Source organism: Theropithecus gelada, chromosome 3 (assembly GCF_003255815.1).
Source record: "Theropithecus gelada isolate Dixy chromosome 3, Tgel_1.0, whole genome shotgun sequence".
NCBI classification, from domain to species: Eukaryota; Metazoa; Chordata; class Mammalia; order Primates; family Cercopithecidae; genus Theropithecus; species Theropithecus gelada.
The window spans coordinates 24,375,380-24,395,492 of NC_037670.1; the positions used below are offsets into that span (position 1 = coordinate 24,375,380).

Sequence of the window (20,113 nt, forward strand, 5' to 3'; positions counted from 1 at the left end):
ACAAGATTCGGACTTCCTAGCCTGAAAGTCTAGACTCTCCCCACAGCCTGGCCCTTAGAGATCCACACAAACCCTCATAGTCCAACCAATGCGCTCGCCATCTCCCTCTTGCCTCGCGCTGTCCTGCTTCTTCATTTTTCTGGAACTTCTGCCTGAGAAACTTGTCTGGTTTCTCACCACCCTCTCTGTTCCAGGCCATTGTGAAAAACCCCTCAGCTCTTTTTTTTTTTTTGCTTTGCAAATCCCTTCTCAACCATCTCAGGAGATGGCCAAGATGGCAAAATCATTTTTACAGTTTCAACAGGGGGTTCTATTAAATGGTCTCATTGACTCCTCACGTGAAGTAGCTGTGTTGGCTCCCTGTGCAGAGTCTTCTGCAAGCTGCACTTGATTTCTCTTTTGCCTAAGTTATTGTTTTTGTCTGGATTGCCTTCCTCTCTGATGTCCATAGAAGTTCTTCCTATTTTTCATGATCTGGGTTCTGCTATTCAAGGCTGAAACGCCCTCTTTTCCTCTCTTTCAAATGATTCCAGTTCTTCTTACTGGAGCAGCTATGTGTCCTCTTCATCTGCATCACAAAACCTGGGTCCACAGGCTTCCTCTCCTGCAGGGCATGTAGGCTCTTTGGGAGTGAGAGACACACCTTGGGACTTTTCTGTCCCGTGTGGCCCCGTCCACAGCTCTGTGCATGGGGTGAGCGCTCAGTTCATACTTGTTAAAGGACGCATTGATGATGGAGTCCATGGAAAATTCTATACAGATGCAGTGCATACCTGTGAGGCTTCACAGGTTAACGGGGAGGCGTGTTGTCAACCTCATGTCCTGAGTGTAGGGGAAGCACGCTTGTGGCGGGGCTCATGATTTCTATTTTAAATATCAAGGATGATTTTTAAATTTTTATTTCCCAGTAGTGTCCAGTACAAATGAGGTGATCTTTGTGCAATCCTCATAAACCAGCCAGAACTCAGTGGAAATGGAAAACCTGATTTCAGTGCTCCTGGTGGCTCAGTACCCATCACTGAAATCCCAAAGTGTTTTTGGCAAAGCCGATGGGTATAGAACTATTTTCATGAGTTCACGGTTCTTTGAAATTCCTCACCCTTGAGGAGCATAAGGAAACCTTTTCCTGTTGGTATTCTCTAAGTATTTGGCAAGTTTTTTTTTTCAACAATGTGATATACAGAATTGAGAATCTGAAATATTTTTCTTTTTTCTTTCTGCTTTTAATGCTGCTTGATTTTTCCTAGGAAAGGTTCTCACCTCTATTTGCCTCTCTATACTATATCTGCCTCCTACAAGTATCAAAGGGATGCTGAAAGAATAAATTTTATCTAAAAAATGATAACTTGTAATAAAGTCTCTTACATGTAATCTCTCTATTAATATAACTTGTCATTTTCATTCTATTATAGATTATTTTGTACTTAGGAATTTTGCTTTATCTAAAATATTGAGATGCTAATATGATATTGATTAATTGCCAATTGGGTATTTTATATACAACCTCAGAAGTAATTATGTTTTTTTTTTTCTGTCCAGTATTGTTCATTTGAAAATATAAAACAGATCTCATTGCAAAGATGGTTATCTATACATTTGCTTCTTTGAGATTTGACCTTGTAATTATATCAAGACAAAATTCATTTTGAACGTCAAATTTGCCTCTAAAACGGACTTCAAGATTGTATTCTCAAAGATATATTGTGTTTGATGAACTTTCGTAGAAATACATAATGCTTGTTTAATCTGTGGCTTGCTTTTCAGTTGTCTGCTCTTGTAAAATGACTAAATATTTGTTTTTCCAGTTGAGCTTAAGGAAAAAATCCCCGGTAAATGTGTTTTCTTGAACAGAAGGCTCAGTGTAAAGCAGGAGAGAAGTCATATTTGTAGTTGTTTTTACTTTCTTGATGTCATCTGCCTTTCAAATGCAGTCTGTTTTCCTTCAAATCTCTCATTTTTACGGGGGGCCCCAGGTAGACCCTGGTTCCCACACTGAGCGGCATTGCGCTGTTTTGCTGCTGTGTGTTTTGTTCTGGTAGAAGCTGGCAGCCACATCCTCAACTCTGAGATCAGCTCGAATGCTTTCACATGCAAAATGGCATGGCTGAGAAAGAACTGAAAGTTTACTTGGGTCCAAGAACATCTTGGGCTTTACAGACTGGTGCCCACAGGCACATTAATACCTGTGTTTATTTTGCTGTCTCCTGACAAAAAAAAATGGTGACATGCATTGGGGAGAAAGGTTGATTGAACGTCATGAATGGAAGAAAGGCTGACCCTCCAAAGCAAAATGAAATGAAACCAAACCACAATAACAACCAAATGGAACAAGACTGGCAAGAAGTGTATGGTCATGGCCAATACATGGCTCAGGCATGATTCATGGAGACCCTTGAGATTTTCTTCCAGCAAAACTGCACTGTAATGGTTTAAATGTTCAGCATTTCTCTATGACTTAGAGTAGGTAACAGGGGACCCTTTAGGGAATTGTGTAAGGTTCTAAGGATTGCCTCACTGAGTTCTAAAGTATAGCAGAGTTAGTGGTGCAGCAATTTACATAGGAAAAGCGCGCACACACACACACACACACACACACAGAGTGAAGGGAGATAACAATAGGTAGCCCATATTTTGGGCTATTAACCAGGTTTAGGAAGCAAAATTGCTCAAGTAGAAGTCACTGAAGAGCACCCAAGCCTGCCACTTTTCCAGATTTGGAACTCCGCCTCCCTGGTTTCTCCTCTTATCACAGGGTCTCGGTGTCTAGGAGAGCAGCTGGTTATGCTGGTTTCACAGCTTTCCTCTGAACACCCTTTTCTTATCAACAGTTCCAGGCTCCTTGGTTTCTCTTTGGCTTCTGGAGCCCATGTGTGCTAGAGCTGGCTCCTCCCAACTCGCTAGAGCCAGCAGTGATGCGTTAGAGCGCATCTTTTCCCAACTCTGCATTCAGGGACTCCCCTGGGTTCCTTGCAATTGCCCATCATGGAAATATTGACTCCATAGAAATGACGGAGTGCTTCAAATCAGGAGTTTTCCTGTGAGAGCTGGTTGTTAGCCATCTGGCAGCACACCCCTTCTGAGACAGTAGAGTCAGTCCAGAACTGACCCCACCATTGTGCTGTGAACCATGGTGTTTCCTCTACCTCTTCGCCGGACAGTAACATCTTTAGGTCCCCTGGTCTCCTCTACTCCACTGGCTCCCTTTATCCTGTCTATAAACATACCTTCTTTTCTCATCCTTCAAACCGACTGAGCAAGTAAGATAAACCTTCTTTCCATTGGTTTGTAAATGCCTTGAGGGCAAAACTGAGTCTTGTGCACTGGTGCATCCCTAGCTGCTAGTAATTTCTGAAGTACAGTAAATGCCCAGCAAATGTTGGGTGGGTGAAGCCAGTTAGTGCTTTTCGATTTTGTTTTCGTTGTTTTTTGGTTTTGTTTGTTGGTTGGTTGGTTGGTTTTCAGGAGTCTCACTCTGTCTACCAGGCTGGAGTGCAGTGGTGTGATCTTAGCTCACTGCAACCTCGGCCTCCCGGGCTCCAGTAATTCTCCTGCCTCAGCCTCCTGAGTAGCTGGGATTACAGGTGCCCACAATCATGCCCGGCTAATTTTTGTATTTTTAGTGGAGATGAGGTTTCACCATGTTGGCCAGGCTGGTCTTGAACTCCTGACTTAAAGTGCTGGGATTACAGCCATGAGCCACTGAGCCCTGTGGCATTAGTGCTTTTCTTTGAACTGCCACTCCCTCCCTAATTTTGTTGCTCAACTCCTTCCATGAGTAGCCTACATTGCCCTTTGCATATCCTCCCTGTCTTTAACTACTGAGCTTACTGCTGAGCTACTCAGCTTACTGCTGTCAGGCTCTTACAACGTTTTTAGAGGACTGCAAGAGGTTTTGAGTTGCCAAATCCAGGACCTGTTCTCAATGCATATGGTTGGTTGAATGACTTTCTCCTGGACATTAATCGCTCTGCAGATGTGGCGCTGAACTTTCCATCTTACCAAATGTCCTTCCTTGGCTTCCATGACAGCTCTTTCCTGGTTTCCTCCTTATGCTCTGACTGCTTGCTCCTCTTGTGTTCTTGGCTGTTTTCCTTTTCCTTCTCAGTCTGAAAATATTTCAGACACTGCCTTTAATCCTCTGCTGCCTCCCTGACTCCCACTTAGACTCTTTTGCCCCCTTCACCCCTGGACCTTCCAATAAAGAAAAAAGAGGAAGGATTGCAGAGTTTCTGTTTTTAAAAAGCTCTCCAGCTGATTGTGATGCTCAACCAAGCTACACTCTGGCATCGGGGATCAAGCAAGGCAATACGGGAGTTGGCATTTGTGATTTTTTCTTTACAACTCTGTCTCTCTCACTAGACTCTGAACTCATTGGCAAAACCCATCCCTAATTAGTGTTTAACTCAGCACTTGGCACATGAAGGGAACTCAGTGTGGGATGGATGGATGGATGGATGGATAGATGGATGGATGAATACATGGATGGATGGATGGAAGACTACATGGATGGATAGATGGATGGATGAACAATTGTATGAATGAATGGATTTGAAGGGCAGGTTGAATTTAGATCATGGAAGAAGACAATATTATCAGTGAAATCATCCCTTAATTATAGAGACAAATCATTCAACATTTCTGAGCTCATTCTCTGTGCCTTGTGGGAACATAAAGGTGAAAGACTCTTTCCCTGCAGCGTGCTTCTTTGGGGAACACTTCCCGTCTTCCCTCTCCTCGTCTATTTCCTCCACCTTTCGTGCTCTCCTCCCTGTTCCCAGTTATTGAAATGCTAAATGCCCATCAACTGCTCTGTTGCTGCATCTTTGGTACCTCTCTTGTGACCCTCACCACATTCTGCCTCCACTCAGTAATTTAATTAAAAGCATAACCTCCACATCATACCCTTTGTTTATTGAGGGGATGTTCCATGCCTCCTCCAGTACCTGGACACTCAACATGTGCATAGACTGAGATAGGCCACTCATCAATGGTAATAGTTATTTATTTCCTAATTCTTAGATACAGTGTTGTAAGTATGGAGATCTATGAGCTGAGCTAATTTCCAGCAGATCATTTTGTTTTAAATTAGAACTGAAGAGCATATTCAGCATGTCTGTGTGAGTATGGATACAGATGGTAAAAGAGCTGAAAGCGACTTTTTTGAACATGGATACTAGAGTGTATGGGATACTTTTGATGCCAGTAATAACAATAACAACAAAAATAAGCCCAATTCAAAATGGTTTAGTTAACAAGGAAAATGCCTTTGATGTGCCTAGATGCTCTGTCATGAGATGCCTTCAGAGTTGGTTAATGCTCTTCCCTACTGTAAATAAAAACACAGGGACTTCCCTCCTTTCCCCTAGACATCCACAGCATATCGGTTTTATCCTCAGGTGACCTCTTCTCATGGTCCTGGGATGGCTCTCACAGTTCCAAGTGCCACACAGACAGGACAACTACTCTATGGCCTTTCTTCATCAGCCAGTACTTTTCCTAGAAGTCCTCTAGCTCGCTTCCCTGAGTGTCAGATTGACCAGAATTGTATCATGTGCCCTTGCCTAAACCAATCAGTGGTGAGAAGAGATGGTGCCCAGTGATAGGATTTACACGGGTGTTGGGGCTGGTCATCCTCCGTGGGTCATGTGGGGGCAGGCAGAACACCCAAGCAAAAGTACATTTCCTTCTATAAGGGAGGAAGGGCAGCCAGTTGTGTCTGCTGCCATTGCCACCTGTGTGTGGCTATAAATGGAAAAAGCAGGCTGCTCCGTGGCTGTGTTCACCGTGACTGTGGGGATGGATGACTGCTGCCGCTGTGTCCTTGGCATTGCTGGTGGCAGTGGAGCCTTCTCCCCAGGCTGCTGTCACCCACGTAAGGTCCAGGCTACTTCCTGGAGTAAGGGCACCTTTTCTGGAGTTTTCTTTCTTCACAGTAGCCAATTCCACCTATGGAATATTCACTGCTGCTTACACGTGGTGGCCAGGGAGATCTGTGCATAGAGACTGGTTCTCTTGCCTAGTGTTTTTGGGGAACAAGGCCGTCATTTGTTCCTGAATTTAACAATGCCTTTGCTGGGCATGGTGGCTCACCCCTCTAATCCAAGCACTTTGGGAGGCTGAGGGAGGAGGATTGCTTGAGGCTAGGAGTTTGAGATCAGTCTGGACAACATAGTGAGTTCTCACGTCTCCAAAAAATTTTTTTAAAAATTAGCCAGGCACAGTGGTACATGGCTCTTTTTCCTGTAGTCTGAGCTACTCGGGTGGCTGAGGCGGGAGGATCACTTGAGCCAGGGAGGTCTAGGCTGCAGTGAGCTGTTGGCACCCCTGCATACCAGCCTGGATGACAGAGAGAATCCTGTATCAAAACAAAAACAAAAACAGAAAACAATGCTTTGCCTCTGTCCATCTGGACCTTCAGCAACCCTGTCTCATTGGACTTGCACCACCTCTCTGGAGTCAGAGCCTCTTCCTCCCAGTTTTCAGATGAGCAAACTGAGGCTGAGGGAGGCTTCGTTGGCTACTAGTGGGTCTGCACAAACGTGGGACTCCAAGCTCAAGGTTCTTTCTGCCTCACCACGACTGCGTTGACACATTAAGCTTACCCTTCAGGTACTCAGATGTGCTTAGCTTTGGCCATTTCCAGTCCATATTTCCAGATGATCCGGTGCCTTCTTCTCCCTCCCCACACGGAACACAGAGCCTGATTGAATACTGAATCCCAGGGGTGATGTGGGTTGTCCCACTGGCCAGGGGCAGGGCTGGGGGTTTGGCGGGGAGGGGTCTCTTGCAGGTCATGTGACTCCTTGACCTTGACTTTCTGCCATTGCCGGACCAGGGGCAATTGAGCTGGGTTGAGCAGTTTTTACTCTTACCAAAGTTCTCAGATGGCTGTATTTTTTGAGTTCTTGAGTCTGGTTTACATAATTTTCTGACTTTGTTGCTTTGATGAGGCCAGCTGTTACCTCACGCGGCTGGTAGTGTGCCTTTCTCTGGCAGAGCTTCTCTTCCTGGACTTTGTGACATCTTTTTGGATCCTTTGTGGCTTCTCAACTGTGTTACGGATAATTTACGTTGTCAGGTAAATGCTCTCAGGATAAATGAAATATTAATAATGCCATAGTGCTAATTTAAAAATACCCATTGCACATATTTAAGAGAATCCTCTCTGGGCTTGACTCTGGGCTTTAAATCAGGCCCAACAATGTCTCAACCATAAATCAAATTATTCTTTCAGCTGAGTAGAGGTTTTGGCACAAAAACCTACTATAGAATAGCATAGTATATGAAATCTTAGTTCATGCCTTTAAAACTCTTATTCCCTTTGCAGAAATTGGAAACCAAATACTCCTTTAACCACTTATCCACGCACAACAGTTAACCAAGCAATAGTCAATATTGGCTTTTGGATTTTGGGAACAGGTTTATTAACTCAAGATTTGCACAGCTTTGCAAAGCATGATCTACTTCACCGTCCCCCTCTCCCGTCCCCCTCCTCCCGTCCCCTTGAACATCAGGCCACCGAGCAGGGAAGGCCAGCTCCTTGGGCCCATGTACGGCTGGATGGGAAAAGAACACATTACAGTGAAATAAATGCTTTAAAAGCATGTTTAGGATTATAAAGTTAGTATGCCTTAGTTTTCTCCCCTGATTATAAAGAAGAATATTTGTGGCTTAGAAAATTTGGAAAATACACAAAACTATAAAGAAGGAAATAGGAGTTCAACTTTTCAGATGCTATGTGTAAGTGAGAGGGTGCACTCTCTGTCTTTCTGTGCTTGGCTTATTTCGCTTAGCATAAAGTTCTCCAGGTTCGTTCATGTTGTCACAAATGACAGGATTTCTCCTCTAAACGCTGAATAGCATTCCACTGTATATGTGCACTGCTTTTCTTTATGGGTGTTTATGTTGATGGACACTTAGGTTGATGCCATACCTTGTCTGCTGTGAATAATGCCATAGTGAATGTGGGAGTGCTGGTACCTCTTTGACATACTGATTTCATTTTCCATTTTCTTTGGATCTATCCCCAGCAGTCATGTAATATTTTGATTTGTAATACATACAAAATTGATTTGTAATACATTTGTCAAACATACAGTATTTTGATTTGTCATTGATCTTTGTGTTTTTGAGGAACCTCCATACGGTTTTCCATAATGACTGTACTGATGTACATTCCCACCAATGGTGGGCAAGAGTTCCCTTTTTCCACATCCCCACCAACACTTGTCTTTTTGATAATGGCCATTCTAACAAATGTGAGATGACACTCATCATGCTTTTGATTTGCATTTCCTTGATGATTAGTGATGTTGAGTGTAGGGGAACTGGGGAGATGTTGGTCAAAGGACACAAAATTACAGTTAGGAGGAGTAATTTCAAGAGATCTATGACTTGAACTTGAATAGACCTATGATCTATTGACTGTAGTTAATAACGATGCATTACATTCTTGAAAATCAGTAAGAGTAAGATTTCAAGTGTTCTCACCACAAAAAATAAATATGTGAGGTAATGCAGATGTTAATTAGCTTACTTTAGCCATTCCAACATGTATATATATTTCAAAACGTAATGTTGTACACAGTAAATATATATATATATATAATTTTTATTAGTTGGTTTAAAAAATAAATAATTTTAGAAAGATTTTAAAAAGAAGAAAATAAGAACTATTATTTCACACTGGAAAGCCAAAGACCATGACTGTTAACCATTTTGATAACTTCTCTCAGGTCATCGTCTTTCCTTTCCTGCCTTCCCTCCTTTCTTTCATCCATTTATTTATTTATTTTTTTGTGCAATATTGGGATGATATTATGTACGTGGTTTTGTACCCTGATTTTTTCCCCCAATAATGTTATGTTGTATTTTCTGTATCACAACAAATGCTTTTCTGTGACATTTGGGTAATTTGTCTCTATGCATAGGTTTGGAAGACTTCAGGTGGAGTAGGCTGGAGGCTTCCTAAGTAGAGTGGGAGTGTCAACTGGCCTGTGGAACCATGTAGAAATAATTCTGCCCATTACAAATATTGATTTGATGCAGTACTTAAGATGTTTTCTAATTTAAAAATATTTTCAATGGAAACAGATGCCATTTACAATTTCTCGTGTTGTAGGGATTCTACTAAATATAGTATTTTGGGATTGAATATTTTACTTGGAAAGTTGTTTAAGAAATTCCTGTATCTAAAAAAAAAAAAAAAGAGAGAGAGAGAGACTGGATTTTGGAGCTGTGCTAGCAGGCATATTGTAAGAAAGATTTTTTTGCTTTCTATCTTTTTAGCTTGTTAGTGTTCTAAGATTAAAAAAAAATACGGATCGTCCTAGCATTTACAAAGTAAAAGGGTTGTTTCTTTTCTGGGACTAAGACAATTGCTTAATTATAGTTCTCAGGATGTTTTCTAAACTCTAAATCCCACTACCCTGTTCTGAGCAGCAGAAAGTGCTAACAGAATGATCTGGGGAAGCCATTATTACCAAAGCTGGGGGCTGTAAGGAAAAGAAAACATTTTCAAAATATTTTCTGCGTAAAAGTGTATGTGTGCTTCAGCATGCCAGTTAGCCTGGCCTTGATTTCACTCCCAATTTTTGCTTCATAATGCTGGGCTTCCCTCAGAGGAGAGGAATGTTAGCCCCTCTTTTTTTTTTTAAAGGGAAGGATTTAAGTTCTTTCCCCTTTTAGGATATTTTAAAATAATGTTTAAGAAATAGGTTTTGTCGGTACATGTACAGTTGATCCCTGGCATTAATATTTGAAAACAAAATAAGGTTTAATATTCTTGAACTTATATTCAGGTTATTCCAGGATCTTTGGAGACCCGAGGAAAGCCGTGCTGACCAAAAGCAAGACAAATGACTCACAGAGAAAAAAGATGGCAGAACCAAGGGCAATTAAAGGTAAAACGAACAGAACCCGAATAATCCTATGCTGCCTAGTCAGGACCCTTTTTAAAAAATGTGGATATGTAAATATTTTGTATCTCTACTATTTGATGTTTATGGTTCCAAACCTCCACAGACCATTTCTGGATTCTTTGCTGTACTTGGATGAATTATGTTGGTTCTACATGACACCCTTGACTTCCCCTCAGATAAGATGCCCCATTGCCCAGCAATGTTCCTGTTCCTGGCCCTACAGTGTGGAGGTTTTAGAATTACTGCCTTCTTAGTTCTGTAGTCTTACACCAGCCCCTCTTTTCTCCATCACCGTCTACTCTCTTCTCCCTTTTCCAGAGGAACCAGAGGCATGGTGTCTACAGACTGCTGCTTTTACGATCTTTCCATTTTTCTATCATACTACTGCATTTGGCTTATAGTCATTTTGTGGTTATTTCACCTGAATGCAATTGAAACCTCCTTTCAAGGGGCCCACCCAGGCAGTGAATCTTTGTATTCACAAAACATGCCACAAAATAAAAATAAAATCCAGTTGGAGAAGGAGAGGGTCAGCACCCTGTCTCTAAGGCATGCCCCTGAGGCTGGCAGGAATGCTGGGACTCCCTTGGAGAAGCCCTGCAGGGATCAAGGTTTTGGGGGTGCTCACATGATACTCATGCAACCCACAGAATGTAAGAGTCCCTCCCTTGCCGGAATGAAGCCAGGGTCGTTTAGTAGAAGGAATAGCAGTCCATGCAGCCTGAGACATGCCTTGACCAGGGTCAGCGTTCAGTGAGAAATGGTGCGACTAAAATGGATGTGGCTCCCGAGGCCATGTCCCCACCGTGAGGCCTCCAGTCTGCATCAGTTAAGTGACTTTAGTAAGTCCCTCAGTAGAGGTGTTCTCCTTTCCCAGCGCTGTTGTAACAAAGTCCCATGAACTGGGTAGCTTAAAACAACAGAAATTCACCGTCTCGCCGTTCTGGAGGCTGGATGTCCAAGATCAAGGTGTCAGCCCAAGTGGTTCCCTCTGAGGGCTTTGAGGGAAATCTGTTCCAGGCCTCTTTTGTTTTTTCCCTGTGTCTTCACACCATCATCCTTCTATACAGGTCTGTGTTTAAATCTTGTCCTTTTTTTTTGTACATGGATCAGTCACGTTGGATTAGGTCACTAATGACCTCTGTAAAGGCCCTACCTCTCTATCATCACATCCCGAGGGACCGGGGGTTAGTACTACAATGCATGACTTGGGGGAGAGAATTGATATAATTCAACCCATAGCTGTAAGTATTTTTATTCATTTGGAAAGATGAGCCATTTCCTACTGAAGAAGTCCAGTTTCTTATTTTTAGATAAATGCAGAGGTGCATTCAGATTCTCATGCTGTCTTCTGCCTCCGGCTGGTATTCCCTGCTTAGCTTTGAAGTGCAGGAGCCAGGACTGGACTGGGTTAAGGCAACTGGGGCACAGGATTTCGGGCGGTGCTCCCCTTTAGGTACTGATCCTGCACTTGCATGAGCCTGAGAGGGAGAGCCTCCTTAAATCATGGGCCCTGCATTTCTCCCTGCCTCCTCCTTCCTGCTCCATAAGGGAGGCCTGTGCCCCATTCAGGGTCCTGGTGTGCTTGGCAGGAATCAGGCCTGTGCAGTTCTTATGGCAGGGTTTGCTGGTGAAAGACTGATTTGCCTAATGTCTGCTCATCCAGGACAAGTGCACCCAGCGACCGATGCTTTCAAGGAATGGATTCATTTCTATGGATACTAAATTGCTTAGAGCCATTTTGCCTAAAGTGTTTTCACTTAATGACTAGTTATCTTAAAACTAAAAAATACATTTCTAAATTAAGGGTGTTTTTAGTCAGTTGACAAAGGGCTCTTATGAAAATTATCAATTTATTTATTGAGAATTGTTTTTCTTAAAAAGTTGCAACATTTTAATTAGCCGGGTATGGTAGCACATGCCTGTAATCCCAGCTACTCGGGAGGCTGAGGCAGGAGAATCACTGGAACCCGGGAGGTGGAGGTTGCAGTGAGCCAAGATTGTGCCACTGTACACCAGCCTGGGTGACAGAGCAAGACTCTGTCTCAAAAAAAAAAAAAAAAAGTTGCAACATTTTATACAGTATCAAAATCATTCATTTGAAATATTTTTACTTTCTTTCTTTTTTTTGAGACAGAGTCTCGCTCTGTCGCCCAGGCTGGAGTGCAGTGGCACAATCTCGGCTCACTGCAAGCTCCACTTCCCGGCTTCATGCCATTCTCCTGCCTCAGCCTCCCGAGTAGCTGGGACTACAGGCACCCAACACCATGCCTGGCTAATTTTTTGTATTTTTCAGTAGAGATGGGGTTTCACCATGTTAGCCAGGATGGTCTTGATCTCCTGACCTTGTGATCCACCCCGCCTCAGCCTCCCAAAGTGCTGAGATTACAGGCGTGAGCCACTGTGCCTGGCCTTTACTTTCTTAATAATAATGATTACCACTTGTTTAGTGTTGATTATGTGCCTAGCATTGAGAGAGCTTTCTTTCTTAAGCATAATTCAATTTAATCCTCACCTGACTCAATTCAATCCTACACCTGATGGTGTAGACAGAGGAGATAATCAAACAATGGTTTAACTTGCATACTAACCAGTTAGAATAGATACAGGCCAACTCTTGCACTGACACCTTTGTGAACTGCTGAGCATCATTTAGAGGTTTTAAACATTTTTTATTTGTGTTTCCCAACACCAAATACGTGGTGTTTTTGCCAGTACCAACCAGTTATTCAATGCTGATACCAACTGGGTGTCCAACAGTTCAGTTCAATTCTGATGCTGACTGACTGAAGTTTGCGCACAGGTTTAAGGGCTGAGTCCCCAACACTGTCCTCACTTCAGATGCTGGTTGCAAATATTGGGTCCTCAGATTACCTACACTCTGTCCGACATGGCTACAACATTGGGGATTCCCACAACCCCCCTTTTAGGTTCAATAACTTGCTAGAACTCAGGAAAATGCTGTACTCTTATGATTACAGTTTATTGTTAAGCATGTGAACGAACAGCCAGATGAAGAGGTGCACAGGGCAAGGTCTGGGAGGATTCCAAGTACAGGAGCCTCCATCTCTTTTCGTTTGTTTGTTTGTTTTTTGAGATGGAGTCTCATGCTGTCGCCCAGTCTGGAGTGCAGTGGCGCCATCTCGGCTCACTGCAAGCTCCGCCTCCCGGGTTCACGCCACTCTCCTGCCTCAGCCTCCCGAGTAGTTGGGACTATAGGCGCCTGCCACCATGCTGGGTTAATTTCTCTTTGTATTTTTAGTAGAGACAGGGTTTCACCGTGTTAGCCAGGATGGTCTCAATCTCCTGAGCTCGTGATCCACCCGCCTCGGCCTCCCAAAGTGCTGGGATTACAGACGTGAGCCACCGCGCCTGGCTGCCTCTGTCCCTTTAGCATTGGGGCGCACCACACTCCTCATGCCAATATGCCCACCAGCCTAGAAGCTGTCCTAACCCTGTCAGGGTATTTTATGGAGGTTTTGTTACATAGGCAGGATTGATTAAGTAACTGGCCATTGGGGATCAACTCAATTTCTAGCTCCTCTCCTCTCCTGAGAGGTTGGGAAATGGGGCTGAAAGTTCTGAGTGTCTAATCAAGACTCATTCTTTCTTGCAATTAGCCCCCATCCTGAAGCTATCTAGGAACTCACCAACCCTTTGCCTTCTTAGAACAAGGGATGCTTCCATCACTTGGGTAATTCCAAGAGTTTTAGGAGCTCCATGCCAGAAATGAGAGACAAGGGCAAATGGATTTCTTACTATACTACAGTAATATTATCCCCATTTTGCAAATGTGTAACTAAGGCTCTTGGAGGATAAAGTGATCATTTCTAGGTTTCCAAGGAGTAAGTGGCAGATCTGATTTCCATCCCTCACCTGGCTCTGCACCTGTGCTCATATCGAGCACTGCCCCCAGCCCGGGGCCCTGCCTGTGCCTTCTAGGCCCCACTTCTGCCCTCCCCAGCTGCACCCGTTCCCATTCCAGACAACACCCCCGTGCCGGGGCACCCAGAGCTCCTTTCCAAACTGGACTGAGCATCTTTTGGGCTGCACCAGCCTCTTTCCTGGAGTTCATCTTCTTGGGAAGATCTTATATATGTTTCCCTGGGTCTAAAGGATGAACAGGAAGCACTGCTGAATGGAGTGTGGCCATGTGACTCTATGTGTCCCCTAGCCTACAGGACAGAATTGGGTTTGAGAAGAGAGGAGGGGTCGGGTCGAGGGGTCTCAAACTTCCATCTATTTTCTTGCATCAACCCTGCAAATATTTAGACCGCCTTCTCTTAACCATTTTGCAATACTGCCTCCATAATTACAAAATGCTTACTTTCCCTTCTACCTTGGGTACCAGTCCATCTTTTATGTGGTTAGAGCTTAGGTAATCCAAATCAAATTTGTTTCTATTTAGTAAGACATTGGCATTTTAAAAACAAAGAAGTGACACAAGTAGAATTCTGTTAATGTTAAGGCCTTTTTTGTTTCTTTAGGATACCCTATCATAAAATATAGCTGGATCATGAAACGCAAAATCATATAGAAGTATATACCTTAGGCAAATTAGTTTATTGCAAGAAACAAGTATTAAAGAAATGATTTTCAATCAACATAGAGTGAAGTTCTGCCACGGTTCAAAGGCAGGTAACATAGAAAATAAAAAGGCTCCTACAGTGACATGAAACTATCACCAACTACTAAATTTTTTTTTTTTTTGAGACAAAGTCTTGCTCTGTTGCCCAGGTTGGAGTACAGTGGCCAGATCTCAGCTCACTGCAAACTCCACCTCCCGGGTTCCTGCCATTCTCCTGCCTCAGCCTCCTGAGTAGCTGGGACTACAAGCACCCGCCACCTCGCCCGGCTAGTTTTTTGTATTTTTTAGTAGAGATGGGGTTTCACCGTATTCGCCAGGATGGTCTCAATCTCCTGACCTCGTGATCCGCCCGTCTCGGCCTCCCAAAGTGCTGGGATTACAGGCTTGAGCCACCGCGCCTGGCCCTAAAAATTTTTAGTACAGTTTTAGTTTGTTTTGCTACCAACTACTACGTATTTGAGAAATGACCATTAGGAACACAAAAGTAAATAAGAGGTGGTCTTTAAAAAATCCATAAAATACTTCTGAAATGGTAAAAAAGAACAGGCACCCAAATGGCTGCAAAAAGAATCAGAGATCTGTGCGGGTTGAGGAGGCAGGGGAGGGTGGTTGAGGAGGCAGGGGAGGGTGATTGAGCTTTTATTCTCCTGGTCTTTAGGTCCGTTGGGTTTTCACTGACCTGGTGTGGAGGATGGCAGTGCCATCATGCTGCATGCTGAGCGAATCCCTTTGGTGTGTGACCACTCTGGTGGTGGTGGTCTGAGGAGCTCATACATCATCAGTCTCTTAATGTGGGGCAGCTGGGAGAAACTTAGGTTCCCTGCTTCGTGCCTTTCACCCTCTTTCCTCTAGTCCTCATGCTTCTTGTTCATCAAGGCTCCTTGGTGGCACCCTCTTGTCTCTGCATGAATCAGCTCTCTCTTTTCCCCTAGGTATATCCACACGCCTCACTGGGCACCTCCACTAACTGCCTGCTCTCAGGACTGACCGGTTCATATCTGTGTGAAACAGATCTGTTTCCCATCTCATCCTCGAGGATCGGGACTGTGTTGCCTCTGGAATCTCTATCTATTCCCTTCCCTGTCATTTTATCCTTAATGCATCCTGAGTGTTCAAAACATCCCCATAAGAAACAAGAGACTCAAACAGTTGCTTGTTAAGTTTATGTCTTGGTTGGTTACAGACTGAGTGTCTGCTGTAACTTCTATGGTGTTGGCTGCGGTCTTGGATATCCAAGGGTGTTGATTCGATCTTTGGAATCCCGGGGAGGCTGACAGGGCATGATGTGAAGTGAGAATTCAGTTGCTCCTGGGAAGGGCTCTGGGAATCCCATGGAGACGTCTGGTGGAGGTTTCTTGGTTATCCTTCAGTTTCCAAACGCATTTTGAGGGTAGGATTCGGGTTTGAGATCATGTCTCATAGGTGAATGGAAATAATATGTCTCTGTGTTGGGATGAAGTTGGTTTCCTTTGAAATGCCCTGTTTGAGTCTCCTTTTATCACTGGCTAGAAACGTTTTAACGACAATCTCAGTAATCCGATTATACAGGGCAAAGTGTATGTCAGTAATCTATTGTCACAAAAATGCTGTGTAACAAACTCCCCAAATTTCAGTGACTTCAAGCAGTAAGCACTTATTCAGCCATGAGCCTGTGGGTTGGCCATTCTGGTTGGCCCTGGCTAGCGGCTGGTCTAGTTGCTTCCCTCCCATGTCTGGGGTTTTGGTTGTCTATGGGATGATCAAAGGTAGTCTTGGTGGGATGATTGGGGTGGGTGACTCTGCCCCAGGTACTTCTCATCCTCCCGCATGCATCTGGCCATGTTCCCATGCTGGTGGAAAGTTACAGAAAAGCAAAGGGGAACACGTCCTGCCTCCTGAGGCTTCAGCTAGGACCTGACATGCTTGTCTTTCTGCTACATCCTGTTGACTGAAGCAGATCGTATGGGCAGCCCAAAAATAAGGGTTGGGAAGTAATTCTACCTCTTTAGTGGGAAGAATCACAAAGTTATGTGGCAAAAAGCATGGATACAGGAGAAGTTGAGTGTCGGAACCATCTTGGTACTCATCCATAGTAACAGTGAAACGAGCTATTTACCCTCTGTCTTCTCCGTGCCTCTAGAACACTTACAGGGTGTTTCGATGACCTGTATGTGTAATAAACTACCCCAAATCCTAGCAGCTTAGTACAACAGCCCATTTATTATTGGTCACAATTCTGTGGGCTGACTGGACTCAGCTGGAAACTGCCTCCCTGATGTTGGCAGGGGCCGTAGTCATCTGAGAGATGGTTCTCTGGACTGTCCAGGACAGCCCCTCCCAGGCCTGGCATTGGTGCTGGCTGCCCCGCTGGGCACCCAGTCCTCTGCCATGTGCTGTGCTGCTGACAGTATGGGGACTTGGTTTCAGGAGGCAGGAAGGGGAAGCTCACATTTCCATAAAGGCCTGGGCCTGGGACTCCTGAAGCCTTTCCTCTGCTGTGTTCTCCAGGTCAGAGGCAGCCACAGGTCAGCCTGGGTTTGAGGGGAGGGAGACGAGCTTCAGCCCCTGCTGTGAGCGGCAGCATGTGCATGCAAGCAGGGAGGAACTGTGCGGAGTGAACTCACCCAGAGAGCATGCCCAGACATACGGAAATAGCCATGTGCTCCCGAGAGCAGGGTCGTTCAGTGGGAGGCCCTCCCTTTGTCAGGACGGCTTGCAGATGCTCCCCTTCCTGACTGCATGACCCCAGGAGCAGAGTGGTGTTTTCCTGGGGCACCTGCTGCTCTCAGGATAAGGGGAGTTGAGGATTCCTGTGCTCCCAGAAACCTTCAACCAGACCCCATCCTCTCCCAGCCTCTTCTCCCACGAGAGCACCAGGAGCCTGGGTCACCTTCATCTGCCTCCTGGTTCAATTTCAGGACTGCTCGTCACTCCCTCCGCACTTTCAGTAACTCTCATCCCCCAGAGGGACTTACTTTAGGCCTGGGGGGGGAAAGTACCTGTATTCCAAGACCTAGAAATTTGGTTATAGAAAAAAAAAATGCCTAAGGTTCCCAGCATGTCATCTTCCTGAAAGAATCTTGGGATGCCTCCAGGGAGACGTTTCGGGAGGACGGACGTGGAGCACGCAGATCTGGAGGTTGACACTCTCCACGAGAGGCGATTGGGTTGGAATGGGTGTGTCTGCACTGTGAGACGTCAGAAAGGGTGGATGTGAATGTGGGGAGGACTCCTGTGAACGCTTCACTTGTCCCTAGAGTAATGTGCTTAGTAGCAAATTTGAAAGACAACTTTTGAAAATGTCTCTAGTTCCGTAATCATAGTATTTTTATTTTGCATTTGTTACGGCAAAGAGCCATTGTAAAGAAGAAAACAAACAAAAAATACAGGTGATAAAAAGCAAGTGATGGCTTCTACAAATGTAAACTAAAAAAGGCCTTTTTAGTATCAAAAAGACAACTGATGGCTTGGCTGAGATCTGCAGAGCACCAGAGACCGGCTGGGGACCAGTTACTGGAGGCTGGAGCCTGGAAGGAGGGGCCCCATGATGGAAGAGGTCTCCCTAGAATCCAGCCACAGTCAGAACCGTAACCAAGCGCCCAGGGAGGCTGGGCAGCAGGTGTTGGTGGTGGGAAGGTGAGGGGAAGAGATACCCCCTCTCCTCTCACCCCTGCTCTCCAGATGGGGCCATGTCAACCAACCCTGACAGGTGGCCAGGAGGCAAGGCGCCTGCTGAGCCCATCTGTAGAGGTCAGCCCTAGGGCCTGGGACTGCAAAGGAGGCTGGAGACTGGCTTGGTGGAAGCGGAGGGGCACAGACAACGGTCAGAACAAGCTGCTTTATAATTCAAATGAGGGAATATATTGGATTAAGTATTTATTTCTGGAAAATTCCTGGATTATAGGCATCTTTAAATTTAATTTATTTAAGGCATGTTTTAAAATGTCCCTTCAAAATATGGGTTGATACCTGCTAATTAAGTCAAACCAAAATGGTTTTGGGCTCTGGAGTCAGATAGGCTAATCTGATTTGAGGTTTGGTTCTGTCGCTTATTAACCGGGTGATCCTGGACAAATCAGTAACCTTTATGAGTCTTGATGTCCGCAGCTGGACGGTGGGAATGACAACTCTCAGAGTCGTGGTCAGAATGAAATGAGAAAATGTGTGTGGAGCCCTTAGCACTCAAGGAACTGGCGCTAAAGTACTCAATGAACGGGAGCTGTGCTGTTTACTAAGAACTTAATAACAAAGCTGAAAAGGATGTGCAGATCGCCTGAGTTTTGGTGGGATTTCAAAGTCCTGTTTTCTCAGTATGATAAAGAAGTATGTCCTGTTTTAATCTCATGTCTTCCTTTAATGGATCCCTCATTAGATCCTGCCCATGTGGAAGGATGTGTGAATATTGCATGTGATGTGGGTCAGGTTGAGCTAGATTCTTCTGGCCTGTCGGACTAGGGTTCTTTTGGGCTCATTTTAAGTGATTTTCCCAAGGGAAGGGAGGTGAGTTATCTAGTTACTTCATGGACCACACATACCTAGAGGATGCCTTTAGGCAAACATGCTTAACGCAAAGCTATGATTCTTCTGCCATTATTGTGTCCAGTCCTGCTAGAACATAAAACACAGAAATGCAGTTGTTTATTATTATTTATGTTGTTCCTTTTGTCTTCTAGCCGTCAGGTTCTGAACAGCTGGTAGATGGGCTGGCTTATTGAAGGACATGATTCAGACTGTCCCAGACCCAGCAGCTCATATCAAGGTAAGTCCTGTCTTGGCTGGGAAGCCAGCTCTGCCTTCCTCTGCGCCTAGATTTTCATGGATAGCAGCCCACATATCAGTTAATTAGGGGTCCAGGAGCTAAGAAAATGGTTTTTACTTTTTTAAATGGTTGAAAAATCAAAAGAAGCATATTTCATAACATGTGTAAATTACATGAAATTTACATTTCAGTGTCCATAAAGAAAGCTTTATTGGAACACAGCCCCATGCATTCATTTCCATATCATCTGTGGCTGCCTTCACTCCATAATGGCACAGTTGAGTAGATTCGACAAAGACCATATGGCCTGCCAGCTGAAAATATTTACTGTCTGGACCTTTTCAGAAAAAAATTTGATGAGTTAATATATGAAATCACATCCAAATTCTTCTAACTCCTATGTTAATTCCGTCTCCTTTATACTTGCCTGGGGTTAGCGAGGAGGAGACAAGAGGGTGAATGGTTGGATTTCCGATACTGGAACGTTGTTTTATCTGGGCTCGCTGACACTTCAGCGCTCCATCACCTCACAGCTGCCCTGGCTGCTTTCTGACCTGCACTTCCTGAGGCTCTGGAGGTGAGAAGGTGAGGAAGTGAGACTTGTGCCAAGGGAGGTCCCTGAGAGGACTCTGACCATTTATTTTGACACTACACATACCTGTGGGTAATAGCTACAGGGAGGAAATGAGATGGTAGTTTTCATATACTTGACACAAATAAAGACTGCAGAAAAAATTAGGGCTTAAGCTACCTTATCCAAACAGGCTGTCTACACCTGTGCTGGTTAGTTCAACTCTATCTATGCTGGCCAAAGTAATTGACTGCACGGCCAGTTCTTCACTTTCCACATGCTAATTCATTTTCCCT

At 44.4% G+C, this 20,113-nt stretch overlaps 1 protein-coding gene across 2 annotated transcripts in view; it reads left to right on the forward strand.

Annotated features, from left to right (window-relative positions):
- The window catches only part of ERG (ERG, ETS transcription factor), a 263,757-nt gene that overhangs the window by 65,624 nt on the left and 178,020 nt on the right, over nucleotides 1–20,113 (forward strand). For both annotated transcript variants that reach the window (XM_025379351.1, XM_025379352.1), the window contains exons 2-3: nucleotides 9,801–9,902; nucleotides 19,161–19,246. In XM_025379351.1, the coding sequence (XP_025235136.1) occupies nucleotides 19,208–19,246 (39 nt within the window). In that variant the 5' untranslated portion in view covers nucleotides 9,801–9,902; nucleotides 19,161–19,207. The remainder of the gene's footprint in view (nucleotides 1–9,800; nucleotides 9,903–19,160; nucleotides 19,247–20,113) is intronic.